The sequence below is a fragment of the Labeo rohita genome, chromosome 9, assembly GCF_022985175.1.
Source record: "Labeo rohita strain BAU-BD-2019 chromosome 9, IGBB_LRoh.1.0, whole genome shotgun sequence".
NCBI lineage: Eukaryota > Metazoa > Chordata > Actinopteri > Cypriniformes > Cyprinidae > Labeo > Labeo rohita.
In genome coordinates this window covers 32,852,469-32,870,413 of record NC_066877.1, presented here as the reverse complement: position 1 = coordinate 32,870,413, position 17,945 = coordinate 32,852,469, and the positions used below count along the sequence as shown (strand labels likewise).

Genomic DNA, 17,945 nt, shown 5'->3' with positions numbered 1-17,945 from the left:
AATCTTTTGTGGGTATTTTCACAGTCAAATTTATTTTGTGATTAATTAGAGTAATTAATCGACACGTCATGTAAGTAATTAGGTTAAAAAAAATTAATCGACTAACAGCTCTGATAAAAATACACTGTGTTAAAGATTTAGTCTATAAAAACATCTTACTGTCTAATGCATTTTTTTGTTTTAGAGATTTTTACATATTTTACTTGGAAAATGTCAAAAAGACTAATTAAAACTCATTAAAAGGACATTTTTGCAGTGTGCTGTAATTTAGTGTAGTACATGATATTGATGGTTTTAGGGAAGTGTGTCTAATATATTAATAAAGCTGTTTTTTAAGTTTAACAATGCATTGGGTTAGAAAAACCATTTGTTTAGTAAATGGATTACTCTTTCAAATGCAAAGGGCACACATAGTGCTGCAGCAGAGCTGCTACAAAAATCAGATAACTTAAAAAAAAACAGTTCAAGCAGAACCTTTTCAGACACAAAAGAAAAGATTTTGAGCCTCAACAACAACAATTTTTTTTTGCTTGCATTTTTTTGAATGTACAATAAGGACACAAAAATACTAGAAAGGCCTTTAAAATAATTTGCCCATATTTGGACATTCATAAAAAATGAAAGTTCTTTTCTGATCCAGCTGAAGTATAAGCCATTTCAGAGCTCCACTGAATTCTGTTCATTATTCTCTCTCTGAAAAAGATTGAACGTGACAAAAGCCGTTCACAGCTGCCAAAAGATGTGATCGCGTCCCATCAAACTGTGAAGAGTGAGATGTCAAGGACTCTGAACAGTGTTGCCACAGAGAAAGTGGAAGAAGTTGAACCGAGTTCTGAGTTTGCTTTTGATGATGAAGATGATGATGACGAAGATGATGATGATCTGGATTATCTGCCACCGCCCCCACCGGACTTACTGGAGGAACCTTCAGAAGTTGTGGAAAACTTTCCTGAACCTCCAGTGAAACAAACAGTGAACAGACAGCAATACTACAAACAGAGGGAGCTATTAGAGCTGAAACGTCTTTGCAAACACATTCACCCTGATGTCAGAAAAGACCTGGAAAGAGATTTCTACAATGACGATGACATTGAAGAAGTAGGAGACGTTCAAGAGGCAGCATACCAGTTTGAACACACCGGCAGCAATTCAAACGGAAGCCCGGAACGTGAATATTTGGAGTGGGATGAGATCTTGAGAGGCGAAGTGCAGTCCATGCGCTGGATGTTTGAGAACAAACCTTTGGACTGCATTAAGGATGACTCGGATAACGAAGAATATGGGAAAAAGATCAATCAGCAGGAAATCATTCCTGGAGGTGACGTTAGGAACAGGGCTTTGATGTTTGAGACGCAGCCCATGGATGCACTGGGAATGCAACGTGATTCAGCAAAACGAAACTATCTAGTGAACGAAGTGGGGAAGAGAGATGTTCGCACGGCCGCCTGGTTGTTCGAGACCAAGCCGATGGATACGCTAAATAAAATTCACTCTGATGATGAGCAAACCAAAGAAGTCATCTTCACACAAGAAGCCACGGAAGGGGATGTGAAGTCTGTGAGGTACATGTTTGAAAACCAAGAAATGGATTCTCTGGGCGACACTGAAACTATGGATGAGAAGCAGTTGCTGAGCTTAAAGTCTGTGCTGGAGGAGATCAAGTTGGAGGTGAAGAAAGTCATTTGGATGTTTGAGACGCAATGCATGTGTGTTATGAGGGAGAACTCCGGTGAGATGGTTTTGATTACTTCTGTCCGCCGAGAGGAGACAGAGAAAGGTGATGTCAAAACATCAAGATGGCTATTTGAAACTCAGCCTTTGAATGACATTGACATGGACCTTTCTCAGGTCAGGTTAATCTCAAGTATATCCATGGAAGACAACCAGGTGGGTGATGCGAAAAGAGGAAGGTGGCTGTTTGAGACCAAGAGGCTTGACTCCATAAACGCCCAGTGGGAGAGACTGCAAAATCAGCAGAAAGAAGAGATTCTTGGGGCGGATGTACGCAAACACTGCATGGTGTTTGAGACGCAGCCTATGGACTCACTTAAAGATGATGCCAACTCCAGACCCGTCACCACAGAACAGATTATTGGTGGTAATGTTCGTTCTGTGAGACACTTATTTGAAAGTGCTCCACCGGATGAGCTCAAAGAGCTTCCAGAAGTGGGGAAACTAAATAGAAAAGCAGCATTTGAAGAAGGAAGAGGTGATGTGAGACATCAAAAATGGGTGTTTGAAAACAAACCTCTGGAGAACATTAAGGATGAGGATGATGAGGTAAACCGACTTAAGAAAACCATAGCGTCTGATGAAGAAAGAGGTGACGTGAGACATCAAAGATGGCTGTTTGAGAACCAGCGTTTGGAAGACATTCAAGAGGAGAAAAGAGAGTTTGTGAAAACGATCGAATCAGAACAAATAGATAGAAGTTACAAGGGTGATGTCCGCAGAAACTGTTGGGTGTTTGAGACGCAGCCGATGGATCAGTTAAAGGATGATTCCAATGCCAGGCCAGTAAGTGCAGAAGAAATTATAGGAGGTGACGTTCAGTCTGCCAGACACTTTTTTGAGACTGCGCCAAAAGATGAGATGAAAGAGCTCGCAGAGGTGGGGAAGCTCAAAAGAATGATGACATCTGAGGAGAAAGGAGACGTTCGACACCAGAAGTGGCTGTTTGAGAGCCAGCCGCTGGAGCAGATCAGAGAGGAGAGAAAGGAAATAACAAGAACTGTGAATCTGGAGGATATAGAAAATGTGGATGTGAGCAATTACAAGCAAATTTTTGAAACCTATGATTTAAGCCAATATGACGAAAGTCAGAGAATTCAAGTTGAGGGTGTCACCACTGGCTCTGTCAGATCAAATAAAGATTTATTTGAGTCTATGCCGTTATATGCACTGCAAGACAGCTCCGGGCATTATCACGAGGTCAGAACCGTGCGGCGGGAAGAAATCGTCAAAGGAGACGTCAGAAGCTGCCAGTGGATGTTTGAAACTCGCCCTATTGACCAATTCGATGAGAGCATCAATAAATTCCAAATCATAAAGGGCATAACACAGCAAGAGATCGAATCTGGAGATGTCAAGATGGCAAAATGGCTCTTTGAAACCCAGCCTCTCGATGCCATTAAGTATTTTAGCAATATTGAAGATGAGGAGTGCGTTACTAGGGAGACGGCAGAAATAGTCAAAGGTGATGTTAAAACCTGTAAGTGGCTTTTTGAGACCAAACCTATAGACATGCTTTATGAACGAGAAGAACTTCAGGGTACGAAAGATTCTGCCGAAGTTCAGAAAGGCGATGTGAAAACATGCACTTGGCTTTTTGAAACTCAAACCCTTGATGCCATACAGGATAACTCAGAGACAGTGTTGCAAACTCGCACTGTGAAACAAGAGGACATTCACGGAAAGGACGTCCGCCTGGCACGTTTCCTGTTTGAGACGGAGAACCTAGAGAACATTGTTGGAGGAGAGCGAGAAGCTTTTAAGAGCGTTACAGAGATCGACATACAATCTGGGGACGTGTCTCGGATGAAATACATATTCGAAACCCAATCTTCTGACGTTATGAGCTCAACCTCTGAGGATTTCATGAGACAGCTGAGGAGCGCTCAAACTGAGGATATTCAGAAAGGAAATGTTGGAAACTGCAAATGGCTGTTTGAGAACCAACCCATAGATAAAATCTCAGAGACCCCCGGTGAGCTAAAAGGAGCTCGCACGGTACAAGATGTTCAGGGAGGCGATGTGGATAAAGGCAGATTCATTTTTGAGACCTACACGTTAGATGAGATTCAAGATGCGTCCTCTGAGGCCGAAATGAGAAAGCTGCAGAAAGTCATAAGAGAGGATGAGGAAAAGGGAGATGTGAAAACATACGCCATGATGTTTGAGACTCAGCCTCTCTATGCCATCCAAGACAAAGAAGGCCATTATCATGAAGTGACCACACTTACAAAAGAAGAAATTCATAGAGGTGATGTAGTAGGAGCCCGCTGGCTGTTTGAGACAAAGCCCCTGGACTCAATTAGAGAGACAGATGAGGTCTATCTCTTAAAAGCCGTTACAGAGGAAGATATCCAAAAAGGTGATGTCAGCTCAGCGAGGTGGAGGTTTGAAACCCAGCCCCTTGATAAGATTGCAGAAGATGCCAAAATATCAATCAAAACTGTTGAGGACATTCAGGGAGGGGATGTAAAGACAAACAAGCAGCGTTTTGAATCTGATGCTTTGTCTCAAAAGTTGGTGCGTACTGTCAGCATGAGTGAGATTCATAAAGGAGATGTTAGGACGGCAAAATGGATGTTTGAAACACATACAATTGATCAGATACATGGTGAAAAGTCAGAAGATGAGATGAAGACTGTTGTTATGGAGGAAGAGCTGAAGGGGGATGTCAAACAGTCTGTGTGGCTATTTGAGAAGAATCCTCTTGATCATATCAACGAAAGTGACGAAGCTAAGAAGATAATTTGTGAAGAAATCCCCAAAGCGGATGTAAAAACCACAACGTGGCTTTTTGAAACCACGCCGATCACTGAATTTAACGAGAGCAGCTTGGAGAAGACGGAAATCGTTGGTAAAAGCATTAAAGCCACCCTCGATGAACTGTTCACCCAAAGAATGGTGGACAACAAAGGTATCATTATAGAGGCAGATGAAATTGGAGACGTTCGTATGGCTAAGTACAACCTCATGAATAAAGAAACTCCCCAGATCCAAAGAGAAGACATCATTAAAGGAGATCTGCAAAACATCATGATGAACCTCCTTAACAGGCAAGAGAATACCGAAAGGGGAATAGTTATAAATGCAGAGGAGAGGGGAGACATCAGCGGCACGGTGCAACAGCTGTTCCAAGAGCACAGCGGCACCTCTGTGGAGAAAGAGGAAATAATAAGAGGTGACATTCAGGAAGCCATAAACAACCTGCTGAAAGAGGAGAGCACCGGCAAACGGGGCATTCTCATTCAAGAAGACGAAAAGGGAGATGTTCGTATGACGATCTACTCTTTATTCAATTCTCCAGAGGAATCAAGCACTCAGAAAGAATATATAGTTGGAGGTAATGTGAAAGGGTGCCTGGAGAGACTTTGCAATCCAGACACAGAAGAGATTGTGAGAATTAAAGTGGATGAAGCAGAAAGGGGAAAGGTGAGCTTTTATTCTACATGCATTGAGTCGGGTGCGCTGGATTACCTCAAAAAGCTCCAGGTAGAGCCAGATGAGGCTGACCCAGGTAAAATTGAAAAAGAGGAAATCATCGGTGGTGATATTAAGGGAACGAAACTCAGCCTGACATGTAATCAAGCTCAAATTGGTCGTCTGGTGGACAGGGAAGATATAGTCCCAGGCGATGTTCATAACACAGTTAAGGTTTTCATGACCGAGCCTCCAGTCTCATTGGAAAATTTACAGAGAGAAGAGATTGTGAGGGGAGACCTACAAGCAGCCATGAATTCTCTATCACAGTCTGTAAACCAGACGGTTGTTTTGGAAAAAGAAGTAGTCATTCGTGCTGATTTACCTACAACTCTAAGGTCTCTAGAGGAGGCCCAAAATCAGCCCAGAGAGGTGGACAAGCCCGAAATCATTCCTGGTAACATCAAAGGAGCACTGAAGTCACTCAAAGACTCTGCTTCCACCAAGGTGGAAATTGTCGTAGAAGATTTAGTGCCAGGTGACATCAAAGGTACGTTGAAATCGCTGGAGGAGGCCAAACATGCAGTGCGAGAGGTGGAGAAGGAGGTGATTGTTAAGGGTGACATTCACACGGCAATACAGAGTCTACACGAAGCGTCAAATGAGAGAAAGGTTTGCCAGCAGGAGATTGAAGTCCAGGGAGACGTGAAAGGCAAGATTCAACTCTTACTTGAACCTCCTCCATCTCCCCGAATGCAACGCAGGGCGAGCACAGAGGGCGACGTGAAGCTTTCCATAAAATCGCTCTATGACACCCAAGAGCAAGTGCAATCAGAGAAAGAAGAAGTGATAAAAGGAGACGTTAAGGGTACAATAAAATACTTAATGGAAACGGCACAGAGAGCTAGCCCAACCATTCCCCGAAGGCAGCCGATAAGAAAGGTCAAAGTTCCTGCCAAGACCCCGTCTCCATCAGTGAAAGACATCCCGGCACAGAAGCCCACCCCTGCAGTTAAAAACCTTGATATGAGCAGTGAATCGAAGAGAAGCGCTCACAAGCAATCAATGCAAAACAGATACGCATCTCAAGAGAGTACTACAATCACCGGCCACACCGCAACATGCAGCCAGGAGACAAAAACCACAGTGCTGGAGCACAAAACAATTGTTCAAACACACGGTGTCAAAACGTTGAAGACTGACTTCCGTAACCTCAAAAAAAGTGGCTGTAAGGGTTTGATCAGACTGGATAAAAGAAAACAGCAGGAAATCTGTATGCCACCTCCACCACCTGACCCCGAGCCCCCTCTGCCTCCCCCTCCAACGCCCCCTCCAGATTATGATAGCATCTCCTTCCCCACTCCTCCTCCGAGCATTAGGGGTGATCATGATCTTCCCCCTCCTCCTACTCCTCCTCCTCCATGTGATCCATCCAAGATAGAACTTGAGCATTTACCTCCTCCACCAACCCCGCCACCTCCTCCTCTTCCCACAGCTGAGCTAGACCTCCTCCCTCCACCTCCCACAGAACAGGAGCTGGACCTCCTTCCGCTGCCCAACATAACACCATCCAAACCTACTAAAATGACTGTCAAACCCGTCAAAGCACCAACTCTGTGTAAAGTACCCAAGCTTGAGCCAGCGATTTCATTTGAGAAAATTGATGTGCAGACTACACAAAAGACCAAGGGTAGAAAAAATGTCACCACATCATCAGTTAAGTCCACCGTGATAACCTCCGAAATTCAGTCTGCATTTACAAAGCAGCCACCGGAGTCTCCACGGCCTCCCAAGAAAGTTTTTGCCCCCGTAACACTCACACCACCCCCCTCTCCTCCTCCTCCGCCCAAATCCCCGGTAAGCAAATTCAAAACCCCATTAATACAAGCCGAACAGAAGTACAGACAGCAGAGGGAGGAAAGCTGCACGCCGCCACCACCGCGCTCCCCGGCCTTTGAAATCCGCATGCACGAGTCAGTCGGTGCAGCCCTTGAAATGCTTTCTTCAGAGAGCACGGGCACGGTGCAATCAGAGGCAAGCATATCATTTGATTTCACTCAAGAGAGAGCTCAAAAGAGTGTGACCAAATCCGAATCAGCCACAGACTCATATGATTCATCCAAGCACACAGCTCTCTCAAACGCTCCCCCAAGCAAGGCTTTGATCGCTGCCACAAATGAGAAATCTCCTTCAGAATCTGCTGTTATTTCCTCAGTTAAACAGAACATTATCTCTAATCAGTCATCGCAGAGCTCTACAGGTCAGCAGCAGACCACCTCCACTTCAACTAAAAAGAAAAAGAAGAGATCCGTGATGACCAACATACAACAGGTGACGAAGACGGTTATTACAAACACAGCTAAAGAAGAAATGAAGTCCTCTGTCGAAACAGACAAACCTCAAAGTGTCTCTAAAAATGAATCTGAGAATGTTGGAAAAGATGTTTGCAGCATATCTTTATCCGAGGGCAAAACAAAAGAGGAAGGCTCCCCAAAGAAAAATCAAGAAAAAAACTCCCCTGATCGATCCAAACTGAACAAAGAGAGTCAAATTAAGGATGCTGATCAGAAGCCACAAAAGGTCGACAGTCAAAAGGCAAAGAAAGTTAGTAAGAGTGTTAAACTGGAAGGCAAGGCGAAAGCCACAGTGGAGCAGGAGAGTGTTCAGGTGAAAGAAAGCAGAGAAAAAAGCCCCACAGAAAAAGAAAATACAGTAGAGAAAGAGGCCAAAGAGAAACCTGTAGAGGGGCCCCCTGCCACTCCGAAAAAGAAAAGGAGGAGCAAAAATAAGAAAGACAGAGAAGCTACTCAAAGCAACAACGGCGCATCCATCTCGCCCACAGAGGCCACGCTTGCTGAGCCTAAGTGGCCAGTCCTGACATCCGATAAAAAACAAGAAGAAATCACCGTTGTGCAAACACAGCACACCATTCAAACAGGACACGCCAAGGTTTACAAGGAGGTCATCGAAACTGAAAGTACAGTCCAAGAGCAGAGTTTCCAGGAGGAGGGCGCGACTGTAAAACTTCAAAAGCGGGCCAGTGGAAGCCAGCAGATTCCTGAGGAATCAAAAGATGAAAGCAGAAATGTTCCCATAAAAATGACAGGCAAATCTGCACAAAAGGAGCCTGCAGAGTCCTCGGTGGAAAGCTCAGACACATCTCTAAGACAAGCCGAAGCGCAGAAGATGTTGTCTCGTATCTCGGAGTTACAGGGGGTTGCTGGAAAAATGGACTTTAAGTCTGTGAAGACGCTGCTCAATGAAATGCCCGCCTGGCTTCTGGGGCCAGAGGAGCAGAGTGATTTAGAAGGGGCAGCTGTCGAACACAACGAACAGAAGCTGAAAGAAATTCTGGCACATGTTAAAAACCTTGTTCAAGCTAAGCTAATGCACTTTGACGGCACTATTGAAAAGCATGAATGCGAGGCCACCTCTGAGAAATTAGTCTCTGGCGGAGCTGTACAAAGAATTTCGAAGATTTCCATTGGTTCTACAAAGTGCGAAACACAGAAGGTGGTCAAAGAGGAGACGAAGACAACGCGCAAGAGCCGAAAGCAACAAACGAGCAGCGTTACCACTCTTGACCCCAGAGCTCCGTCCCCACTGTTACGGATGCGCTCTCCATCACCTACGTTCATCACCATCGAGTCCACGAAGAGAACCGACTCGCCACAGAGGGCAGTGCCCTCGCCTTCCCCAACGCCTCCGACACCTCCTCCGCGTAGGTCTGAGACGCCAAGCTCTCGCTTAAGCAGGGCCTCACCTTCACCCTCCTCGAACCGGGCTGATAGTCTGACACGGCTTAGAAATGCCACGGCTACGCTCTCCCGCGGCGCCTCGCCTGATCCGGTGTCTCGCGTGGTGTCGGTCGCTGGAAAGAAGTCTGAAATTGTGGAATCTCCCGCCACGTTCCAACGGCAGATCAAAATTGATTCTGAGAAAAAGGTTGAAGAGGAGACTCTCAAAGTGGTGAGTGTTGAAGTGAATAACATCAACGTGAGTGGAAATGCTGTTAATGTTCCAGAGGATGCCAAAGCTGTGAAAGAAAAGGGAAATCTCTCTAAGGTTGACCTGTCTGGACTAGCCAAACCAATTGAGACGTCAGAAGAGAAAGTTGGTATTAGAAAAGACCCAGTTGGCAATACAGAGAAGCCTGGCAGGGAAACTGACGACCTGGAGCTTGATACGGAGAAAAAAGCAAGACAACAAGAGGATATGGCTCCTTTCAACATCAAGGATATTAAAAATGTTTTTGAAATGAGTGAGCAAAGTTCCCCCATCAAAGAGCTACAAAACAAACAGGAGGAACAGGAGTCAAGAGTGAGTGAAATTGCATCTGAAGGTTCAAAGCCTGAGCTTCCTCCAGAGAGGGAACAATGCTCCCAGCTGAGCTCCCCTCCGCTTGTGCACAGAGATGTGAAAGTAGACAAGTCTGTCGATCCAACAGGCTTTTCAGAGACAAAAACAGTCACTGAGCATTATTCTTCTGTTGACGAGTTTGGCACTAAAATTATTGGATCAAGAAGCACCACGACGGTTTCCGCGCACTCCGAAAGCGTTACGACGCAACGGGTGCCTTTTTCCTATGCTGATGCTGTGAAGAAAAAGACGTCAGAGGTGACGGTGTCACCTGAGGCCTCTGCAGAGGAACTGATGAAGAACTTCCATAAAACGTGGACTGAAAGTGAGAGTGTTTTCAAAAGCTTAGGTGTCACAGGTGAGAGAGCCACGTCACCCGCTAGTGCATCAAACCGAGACTGCTGTGCCGGGTAAATATGCCTGCAGTGCATGATGGGAATGAAATTTAACAGCAAGCTACTGAAAAACTTCTAAGGTACAATACCGGGTCAAACTGTGTGTGTTTCTAACTTTTGTCTTTCCCCAGCTGACAAGTCCACATTTAGTTGAGTAAATGTGTATGTGAATGTGACAGTCATAAAAAGTCACAAATGTGACTCATTGCAGTTATTTGCATGTAGCTGAAAATGTAACTGGATTTAAAGTCTAAAGTTTTAAATACATAAAAAGACATTTTTTCAAAGTTACATTTGTTTATACAATGTGACACAAACAGATTATTTATTTATTTTAATTGTATTATTTATTTATTTTGGAATACCATGCATACAATTGTTCATACTATCGGTTTGAGTTTTAAATACATAATAAGTACATTTATTTTTTTCATATTTACTTTTGATTTTTTAACACAAATTTGTTTATGCAATGTGACAGAAACATTTTTTTTCTTTCTTTTTTTTACTTTTAAAATTTTATTTAAATTACATGTTTTGGCATGCCACTTATTCATTTATTCATTTTTTTTCATTTTAATTTTATTATTTATTTTGTTAGTTAGTTAATAATTTTATTTATTTATTTATTTTGGAACACCCCACAGTTGTTCATACTATCTGACTATTTGAGTTTATATTTTTTTATTTATTTTTAATTTATTAATTTATTTTGTTTTTAATTTACATTTAATTTTTTAACACAAATTTGTTTATACAATGTTACACAGACAGATTTATTTATCTATTTAGTCAGTTAGTCATTTTATTTTATTATTTTATTTTATTTGTATTTTTTATTTATATATACCACACATACAGTTGTTCATACTACCGGACTGTTTGACTTTACAGTTTTAAATAAATAAATATATTTATTTCTTTTTCAAATTTACGTTACATTTTTTTTTTAACACAAATGTGTTTATACAATCATTTTATTTATTTATTTGTTTTGGAACACCCCACAGTTGTTCATCCTTTTTGACTGTTTGAGTTTATAGTTTTAAATAAATAACTACATTTATTTTTTTTTTTTCAAATTTACATTTAATTTTTTAAACAAAAATTTGTTTATACAATGTGACACAAACATATTTTTTATTATTTATTTATTTTGTTAATATATAATTTTATTTAATTTAATTTTACTTTAATTTTAATTGTATTTATTTAGTTATTTAATACCAGACATGCAGTTGTTCATGTTTGATTTTACAGTTAATAAATAAATATATTTTGTCAAATTTACATTACCTTTTTTTAAACACAAATGTGTTTATACAAAGTGACACAAACAGTTTTTAAAATTTAATTTAAATTATTATTTATTTATTTTTTGGCATACCATTCATTCATTCATTCATTCATTCATGTCTTTATTTATTTTAATTGTATTATTTATTTATTTATTTTGGAACACCCCAAACAAAGTTGTTAATGCTATCTGACTGTTTGATTTTACAGTTTTAAATAAATAAATGAATAAATAAATAAATAAATAAATACATTTATTTTTTCGAATTTACATTAAATTTTTTAACACAATTTTGTTTATACAATGTGACATAAAAAGATTTACTTTTTTTAACTTAACATTTATTTATTTATTAATTTATTTTGTTAGTTAATGTGTTAGTTCGTTTTTTTTGTTGTTGTTGTTTTTTTGTATTTATTTATTTTTTATACCACACATATATGCGTTAATACTATCTGACACATATCACTGAAATCAGTGTCCTGAGAAATCACAGAGTCTAGAGAGCAGCCTACACTATTTTTTAGCCAGTCAGAACTGCTTTCTGCCTACTCTCGCTTGCAGCACCATCAAAGAATAAAAAAAAGAGAGTTTATCAGCTTAGAATTTCAAACATCTCAATAACATTGAGTGCTTTCTCCATAATTGCCATTCATCTCTGTCTCATTTGCATTTGAGAGTGCTGCAAGAATCAAATGTACTTTAAAAGCAAAATGTTTTAGGGATTGATACAGAACACTGAATGAAGGAAAACAATGCCTGATTTTAGCTTCTCTGTGTGACCTGAGAAACAGCAACTTATAGTTGTTTTGTTTGTTTCTTTTCAGAGACTGTGAATTTGCAAGATTATTACATTTCCCAAAATAACTCCACAAATTATAACCCAATTGTTATTCAGACTGCTGTAGACTCAGCTGAGGGGGAAAAACAGTAGGCTAGGTTAAAAACAAATGATAACCCAGCACCGGCTGCCTATGGAACAGTACACGTTTTACTAAAGTAACTGAGCGATGGGTTCAAATGATTTAATAAAATGAGCAATTAAAGAAATTTCACATAACACAGTGTAAAGAATCAATTTTTATTTAGTTTAAAATTTTGTCATAATTGTATTAAGGACCTCAAGATTTGAGACGTATCAATGCCTAAATGTATTATTGTGTGTCTGAACTTGTCTTTCACTAATCCTGTTGTTAACAAACTTGCCAATAACCTTACATTGCAGTAGTGGATGTTGTTCAATGAGATTTGCATGCATTGCCCAGTTGGAGAGCTGAGTGTTTGGCAAAGTGCTGCGTGGGAATATTGATTGTGTACAAAAAGGAATTGACTTAAACTTGAATATCTTTTGCCATCTTGTCAGATTCGAGTACCAAAGTCGGAGATGTGTGCGGTGTGCAAGAAGAGGGTTTACCCCATGGAAGGCCTGATAGCCGACAAAAAGAAGTTCCATAAATCCTGTTTTGTCTGTGAGCACTGCAAAAACAAATTGAGGTATGTAATAAAAATTTTGAAATTGCTGAAAATGTGCTTATCCCCAGTTTGTTTGTTCATGGGAACAGATTTGGAGAAATGCATAGCATTACATCACTTGCTCACCAATGGAGTGAATGTGTAGTGAATGGGTACCGTCAGAATGAGAGTCCAAAACAGCTGATAAAAACATTATTTATAATCCACAAGTAATCCACTCCAGTCCATCAATTAACATCTTGTGAAGTGAAAAGCTTAATGTTTGTAAGAAACAAATCCATCATTAAGACGTTTTTAACTTCAGACCATTACTTTAGGCTAAAATATATGGAGACCATAATCCAGGGCTCTACGCTTTTAGGAGCACTTGAAAGGAAAGGAAGAAATAGAAAGGACTTGATGTGTGGCCAAGTATAGTGACCCATACTCGGAATTTGTGCTCTGCATTTAACCCATCCAAGAGCGCACACAGTAGTGAACACACACACACACAACATGAACACACATCCAGAGCAGCTGGGGGTTCGGTGCCTTGCTCAAGGGACGCACCTCAGTCGTGGTACTGAGGGTGGAGAGAGCACTGATTATTCACACCCCACATTTAATCCATGCCAGACCTGGGACTCGAACCCGCAACCTTTCGGTTACAGGGGAATTTTGCTTTTACCTTTGTAAAGGCATTTTTCTGACTTTATTAAAGGGGTCATCGGATGCCCATTTTTCACAGGTTGATGTGATTCTTTAGGGTCTTAATGAAGAGTCTTTAATATACTTTGGTTAAAAATTCTATGGTAGTGTAAAACAACACCCTTTTTACCTTGCCAAAATCAGCTCTGCAAAAATCATCTTATTCTGGTTGAGGCTGCTTTAAATGCAAATGAGCTCTGCTCGCCCCACCCCTCTCTTCTCTTTACAGAGTGACGAGCCTGTTTACTTTAGCCACATTTAGCCGCGTTTAGCTGCTAGACTTGCTAACTACCACGTTATTAGGAAAGGCGATCGCGAAGATTCGTAAAAAAAACCCTTATACTCACTTCTGCTGTAAGTGAAGCTGGAGCATGAATGATTCGTGTGAACATAGACGGATATATGTAGGCGCATTCCCTTCACAAACAAATGTAATCTACTGCATCTTCAGCGGCTCAGATTAAATGAGTAAATGACGACCACTATGTTCATTATTACATCCAGCAACACAACACCTCAATCGCTCAATCTGAGATATTCTTGTCTAACTTACATCCCTGCTCCGGCATCGAAACAATGGAGGATGGACTGTGACAGCTGATTTGAGGTAAGACGCTCATGACCCCGTTAAAAATCATTGAAATCTGTCACTCATCTTAGTACATCGCAATCTCACAAAGTTCCATTATAATCAACAAAGCTCTCTACACTGCACAATCAATCTCTTATTTACACTCTACACTATGTTTATGAAAGGATTCGTGAGATATGTCTGTCATCATCATGTTGCAAAAACATGTGGAAACCTTTGAAGCTCCCCTCAGCACAAACATAAATATGCTGATCGGGTCAGTCGCACTGGTGCTCCTAAATATTTTTTCATAGTCACACGCAGTAGTCGCACTGTAGAGCCGTCTAATCCATAATAACGCTTCCTCCTGGGAAAAGTCCATCCACTGTTATCCTCTCACATAAAAAATCTACCTAAATATTTGTTTCGTGATTCAGACTAGACACCCTTTTCAACATTATGCATCAAATCTTAAACAATATTATGAATCGAGGACTGCTTTGTTTTAGCCGAAAGCAACAGTTTGAAGTTAAACGTGTCTTAAAGAAGTCCGCTCCCAGAACAGAAATTTACAGATAATGTACTCCCCCCCTTGTCATCCAAGATGTTCATGTCTTTCTTTCTTCAGCTGTGAAGAAATTGTTTTTTGAAGGAAACATTTCAGCATTTTTCCCCATATAATGGACTGATATGGTGCCCCGAGTTTGAACTTTCAAAATGCAGTTTAAATGCAGCTTCAAAAGATCCCAAATGCTGTTGTAAACAATCCAAGCCGAGGAACAAGGGTCTTATCTAGTGAAACGATCGGTTATTTTCATTTAAAAAAATACAGTTTAAATACTTTTAATCTCAAATGCTCGTCTTGCTTTTCTCTCTCTGAACTCTGTGTATTCTGGTTCAAGACAGTTAGGGTATGTCGAAAAACTCCAATCGTATTTTCTCCCTCAACTTCAAAAATCATTTCAAAATAATCCTACATCGCTGCAGAAGTACTGACACAGTCTTTGCAAAGTGAACATGCAAAGAAGATCAAACACCCTCAACAAAAAAGGTAAAACAGTGACATAGGACGATTTTGAAGTTGAGGGAGAACATGAGATGGGAGTTTTCAGCATACCCTAACTGTCATGAACCGGAAAAAAACAGTTCAGGGAGAGTAAGACAAGACGAGCGTTTGACATTAAAAAGTATATAAATTGAATTATTTTTATGGAAATAACTTCTTCCTCGGCTGGGATCGTTTACAACCGCATTTGGGATCATTTGAAGCCGCATTTAAACTGCATGTTAGAAGGTCAAAATCAGGGCACCATATCAGTCCATTATATGGAGAAAAATCCTGAAATGTTTCCCTCAAAAAACATAATTTCTTCACGGCTGAAGAAAGAAAGACATCTTGGATGACAAGGGGGTGAGTACATTATATGTGAATCTTTGTTTTGAACATGGACTTCTCCTTTAATGATTGATTTGTTTCTTACAAACACACAGTTTTTCACGTCACAAGATGTTAATTGATGGACTGGAGTGGTGTGGATTACCTGTTGATTATTGTGATGTTTTTATCAGCTGTTTGGACTCTTATTTTGAGGGCCCCCGTTCACTGCAGAGGATCCATTAATGAGCAAGTCATGTAATGCAAAATTTCTCAAATCTGTTCCTATGAAGAAACCTATTTATCCACATCCTAAGCATATTTTCATTTTTGGGTAAACTATTCTTTTAAGTAGTCAGCAACCACATAGCAACACCCTGGCATCGCTGTGACGAGTTTCTAGTGTGAATCATTGTTTAAAAAACAGAATAAACAGACAGTTTATCATATTTAACATTACCATACATATTCTAGTATGTCTAGCAGTGCAAGTATTCCAACATAATCAATTCCAAATTGATTTTTTATTGCACAAAGTACCATTATTTGTAACTATAATATTAAGTATCCTGCATAAAACTATTCAGATGGAAAGCTTGCAGTGCAGTTTTCATTTACAAACTGTGCGAATGCAGACAGCTCTATATATTTTCTGTGACTTATGAATTATGAAACTCTGTTGTCTGACAGCCTTGGAAACTTTGTCTCTCTCCATGGACATTTATACTGCCAGCCACATTATAAACAGCTCTTCAAATCTAAAGGGAATTTCGAGGATGGATTTGGACAAGGATCGCAAAGGGAATTACTGGGCGTGCGGGATACAGACCATAACTCATCGGATTGGAGATCGTCACTTTCACAAAGTAGCATGTGCTCGCTCTCAGACGTGTTTGAAAAAGAAGCTAATCAAAGCCCTAACAAAATTTCTGTAGTGTGGCCTCCGCAAGCAGCCTCTCCGAAAAAGACGTTCTCTTTAGATCAGGATGTGAAATTAGTGAAGCCCGTTTGGCCCCCGAAGAGCGAAACTTCAAAGTCTCCTAAGTACCAGCGTCGGAAAGCAACTCAGAGGACCACACTTTAGGAGGAGTGCAACAATGCCTCGGGGCCAGCGGTGAAAGAAGAGCGAGGAGAGCGAGGGAGACATCTCATCGATCAGCGACACACAAAGCATGTCACAACAGCATGAAGTATTGTGGGAACTTTAGAAACACGAGGACACATCACGATGATGAAGAGCTTCGAATACAGGGTGAAAATCACGCCGTCGGACGGGTGAGGAAAGGTGGAGAGAGAGAGATAGTGGAGGTGAAAAGGTAACAGGAAGTTGATAAGGATTTGGAGAAATGATAAATATGTTGCGTATATATAAAACAGGTGCAGGTTCAGATGGTTAGTGTGTTAGGTTGAAAGAAAGAACTGAAGGAAAGTGAGATTATAAAGAGACAGAAATCAATTTTAAAAATAAAACGGCCATGTTTTACTAATCAAAAAATAGACATTAAACTAAATTTCACATAAAGAAAATAAAGCCTATTTTCATGACAATTAACATTTTTAAAGTTGTTCAAACACAAATTTTTGAATTTTTGAAATTCGAAATTAGAATTTTTGAAATTTGAAAAATTTCAAGTAAATTATGTCCTTTGAATTTTCTATTTAACGAAGAGTCCTAAAAAAATTGTTTCCACAAAATATTAAGCACCAAAAAATGTGATTCACATTGAAAATATTAAGAACCATTAATAATTTTTAAGCACCAAAAATTATTTAGCAGCAAACCAGATATATATATGTTTCATAAATATATATATAGCAGACGCAGGTTCAGACAGTTCGTGTGTTAGGTTGAAAGAAAGAACTGAAAGAAAGTGAGATTTTGAAGAGACAAATAAATTTTTAAAATAAAACGGTCATATTGTACTAATCAAAAGAGAGAAATGTTAACCTAAACTTCACATAAAGAAAATGAAGCATATTTTCATAACAATTAAAACAAAATTAAGTTGTTTAAACAAAAATTTGAAAATTAGAATTTTTGAAATTTGAAAGTTTGAATTTTTGAAATTTGAAAATTTGTATTTTTGAAATTTGAAAATTTGTATTTTTGAAATTAGAAAAATTAGAAAAATAATAAGCACCAAAAAATGTGATTCACATTGAAAATGTTTTTAAAAACTAGCATATATATATATAAATATATATATATATTTGGTTCTAAAAGCAGGCTTTTGTTTCCTTAGTTATGCGGGATATCATTTCTTTTTTTATTCGTTTATTTATTTTGGTTAGAATATGACCTGGTCATGATTTCTTCATTAACACTCATGCAGTTGCTGGGAATTTTTGGGAGGTCTATTAATGCAGAAATAAGAGAATTTCATTTTTTTCGATGTTCAAGTTTAAAATTGTAATATAAAAATAACTGGTGCCAAATATAAGGGTCAGTTTGTGCATGTTCAATATTCTAAAAAGCTTCTGTATTTCTGTATACTTCACCGATTCGAAAATGGTGCGGAGCTTTTCAGGTCTGTTAAGGAATTCTTTTTAGTTAAATTAGTCAAGCATAAATTTTCTACAATGCATTTTACCATGTCCATGGAGAGACGACAGATTATTACTAAATTAAACTCTGTAGAT

General features: G+C 39.7%; 1 protein-coding gene across 4 annotated transcripts in view; it reads left to right on the top strand.

Annotated features, from left to right (window-relative positions):
- Positions 1–16,145, top strand: part of xirp2b (xin actin binding repeat containing 2b) — a 134,259-nt gene extending 118,114 nt beyond the window's left edge. For 3 of the 4 annotated variants that reach the window (XM_051119185.1, XM_051119186.1, XM_051119188.1), the window contains 3 exons: positions 703–9,865; positions 12,563–12,693; positions 15,996–16,145. In XM_051119185.1, the coding sequence (XP_050975142.1) occupies positions 703–9,865; positions 12,563–12,654 (9,255 nt within the window). In that variant the 3' untranslated portion in view covers positions 12,655–12,693; positions 15,996–16,145. Of the gene's footprint in view, positions 1–702; positions 9,983–12,562; positions 12,694–15,995 lie in introns of those variants that run through there. The other variant, XR_007828419.1, reaches the window with a different exon arrangement.
- Positions 16,146–17,945: the final 1,800 nt, after the last annotated feature.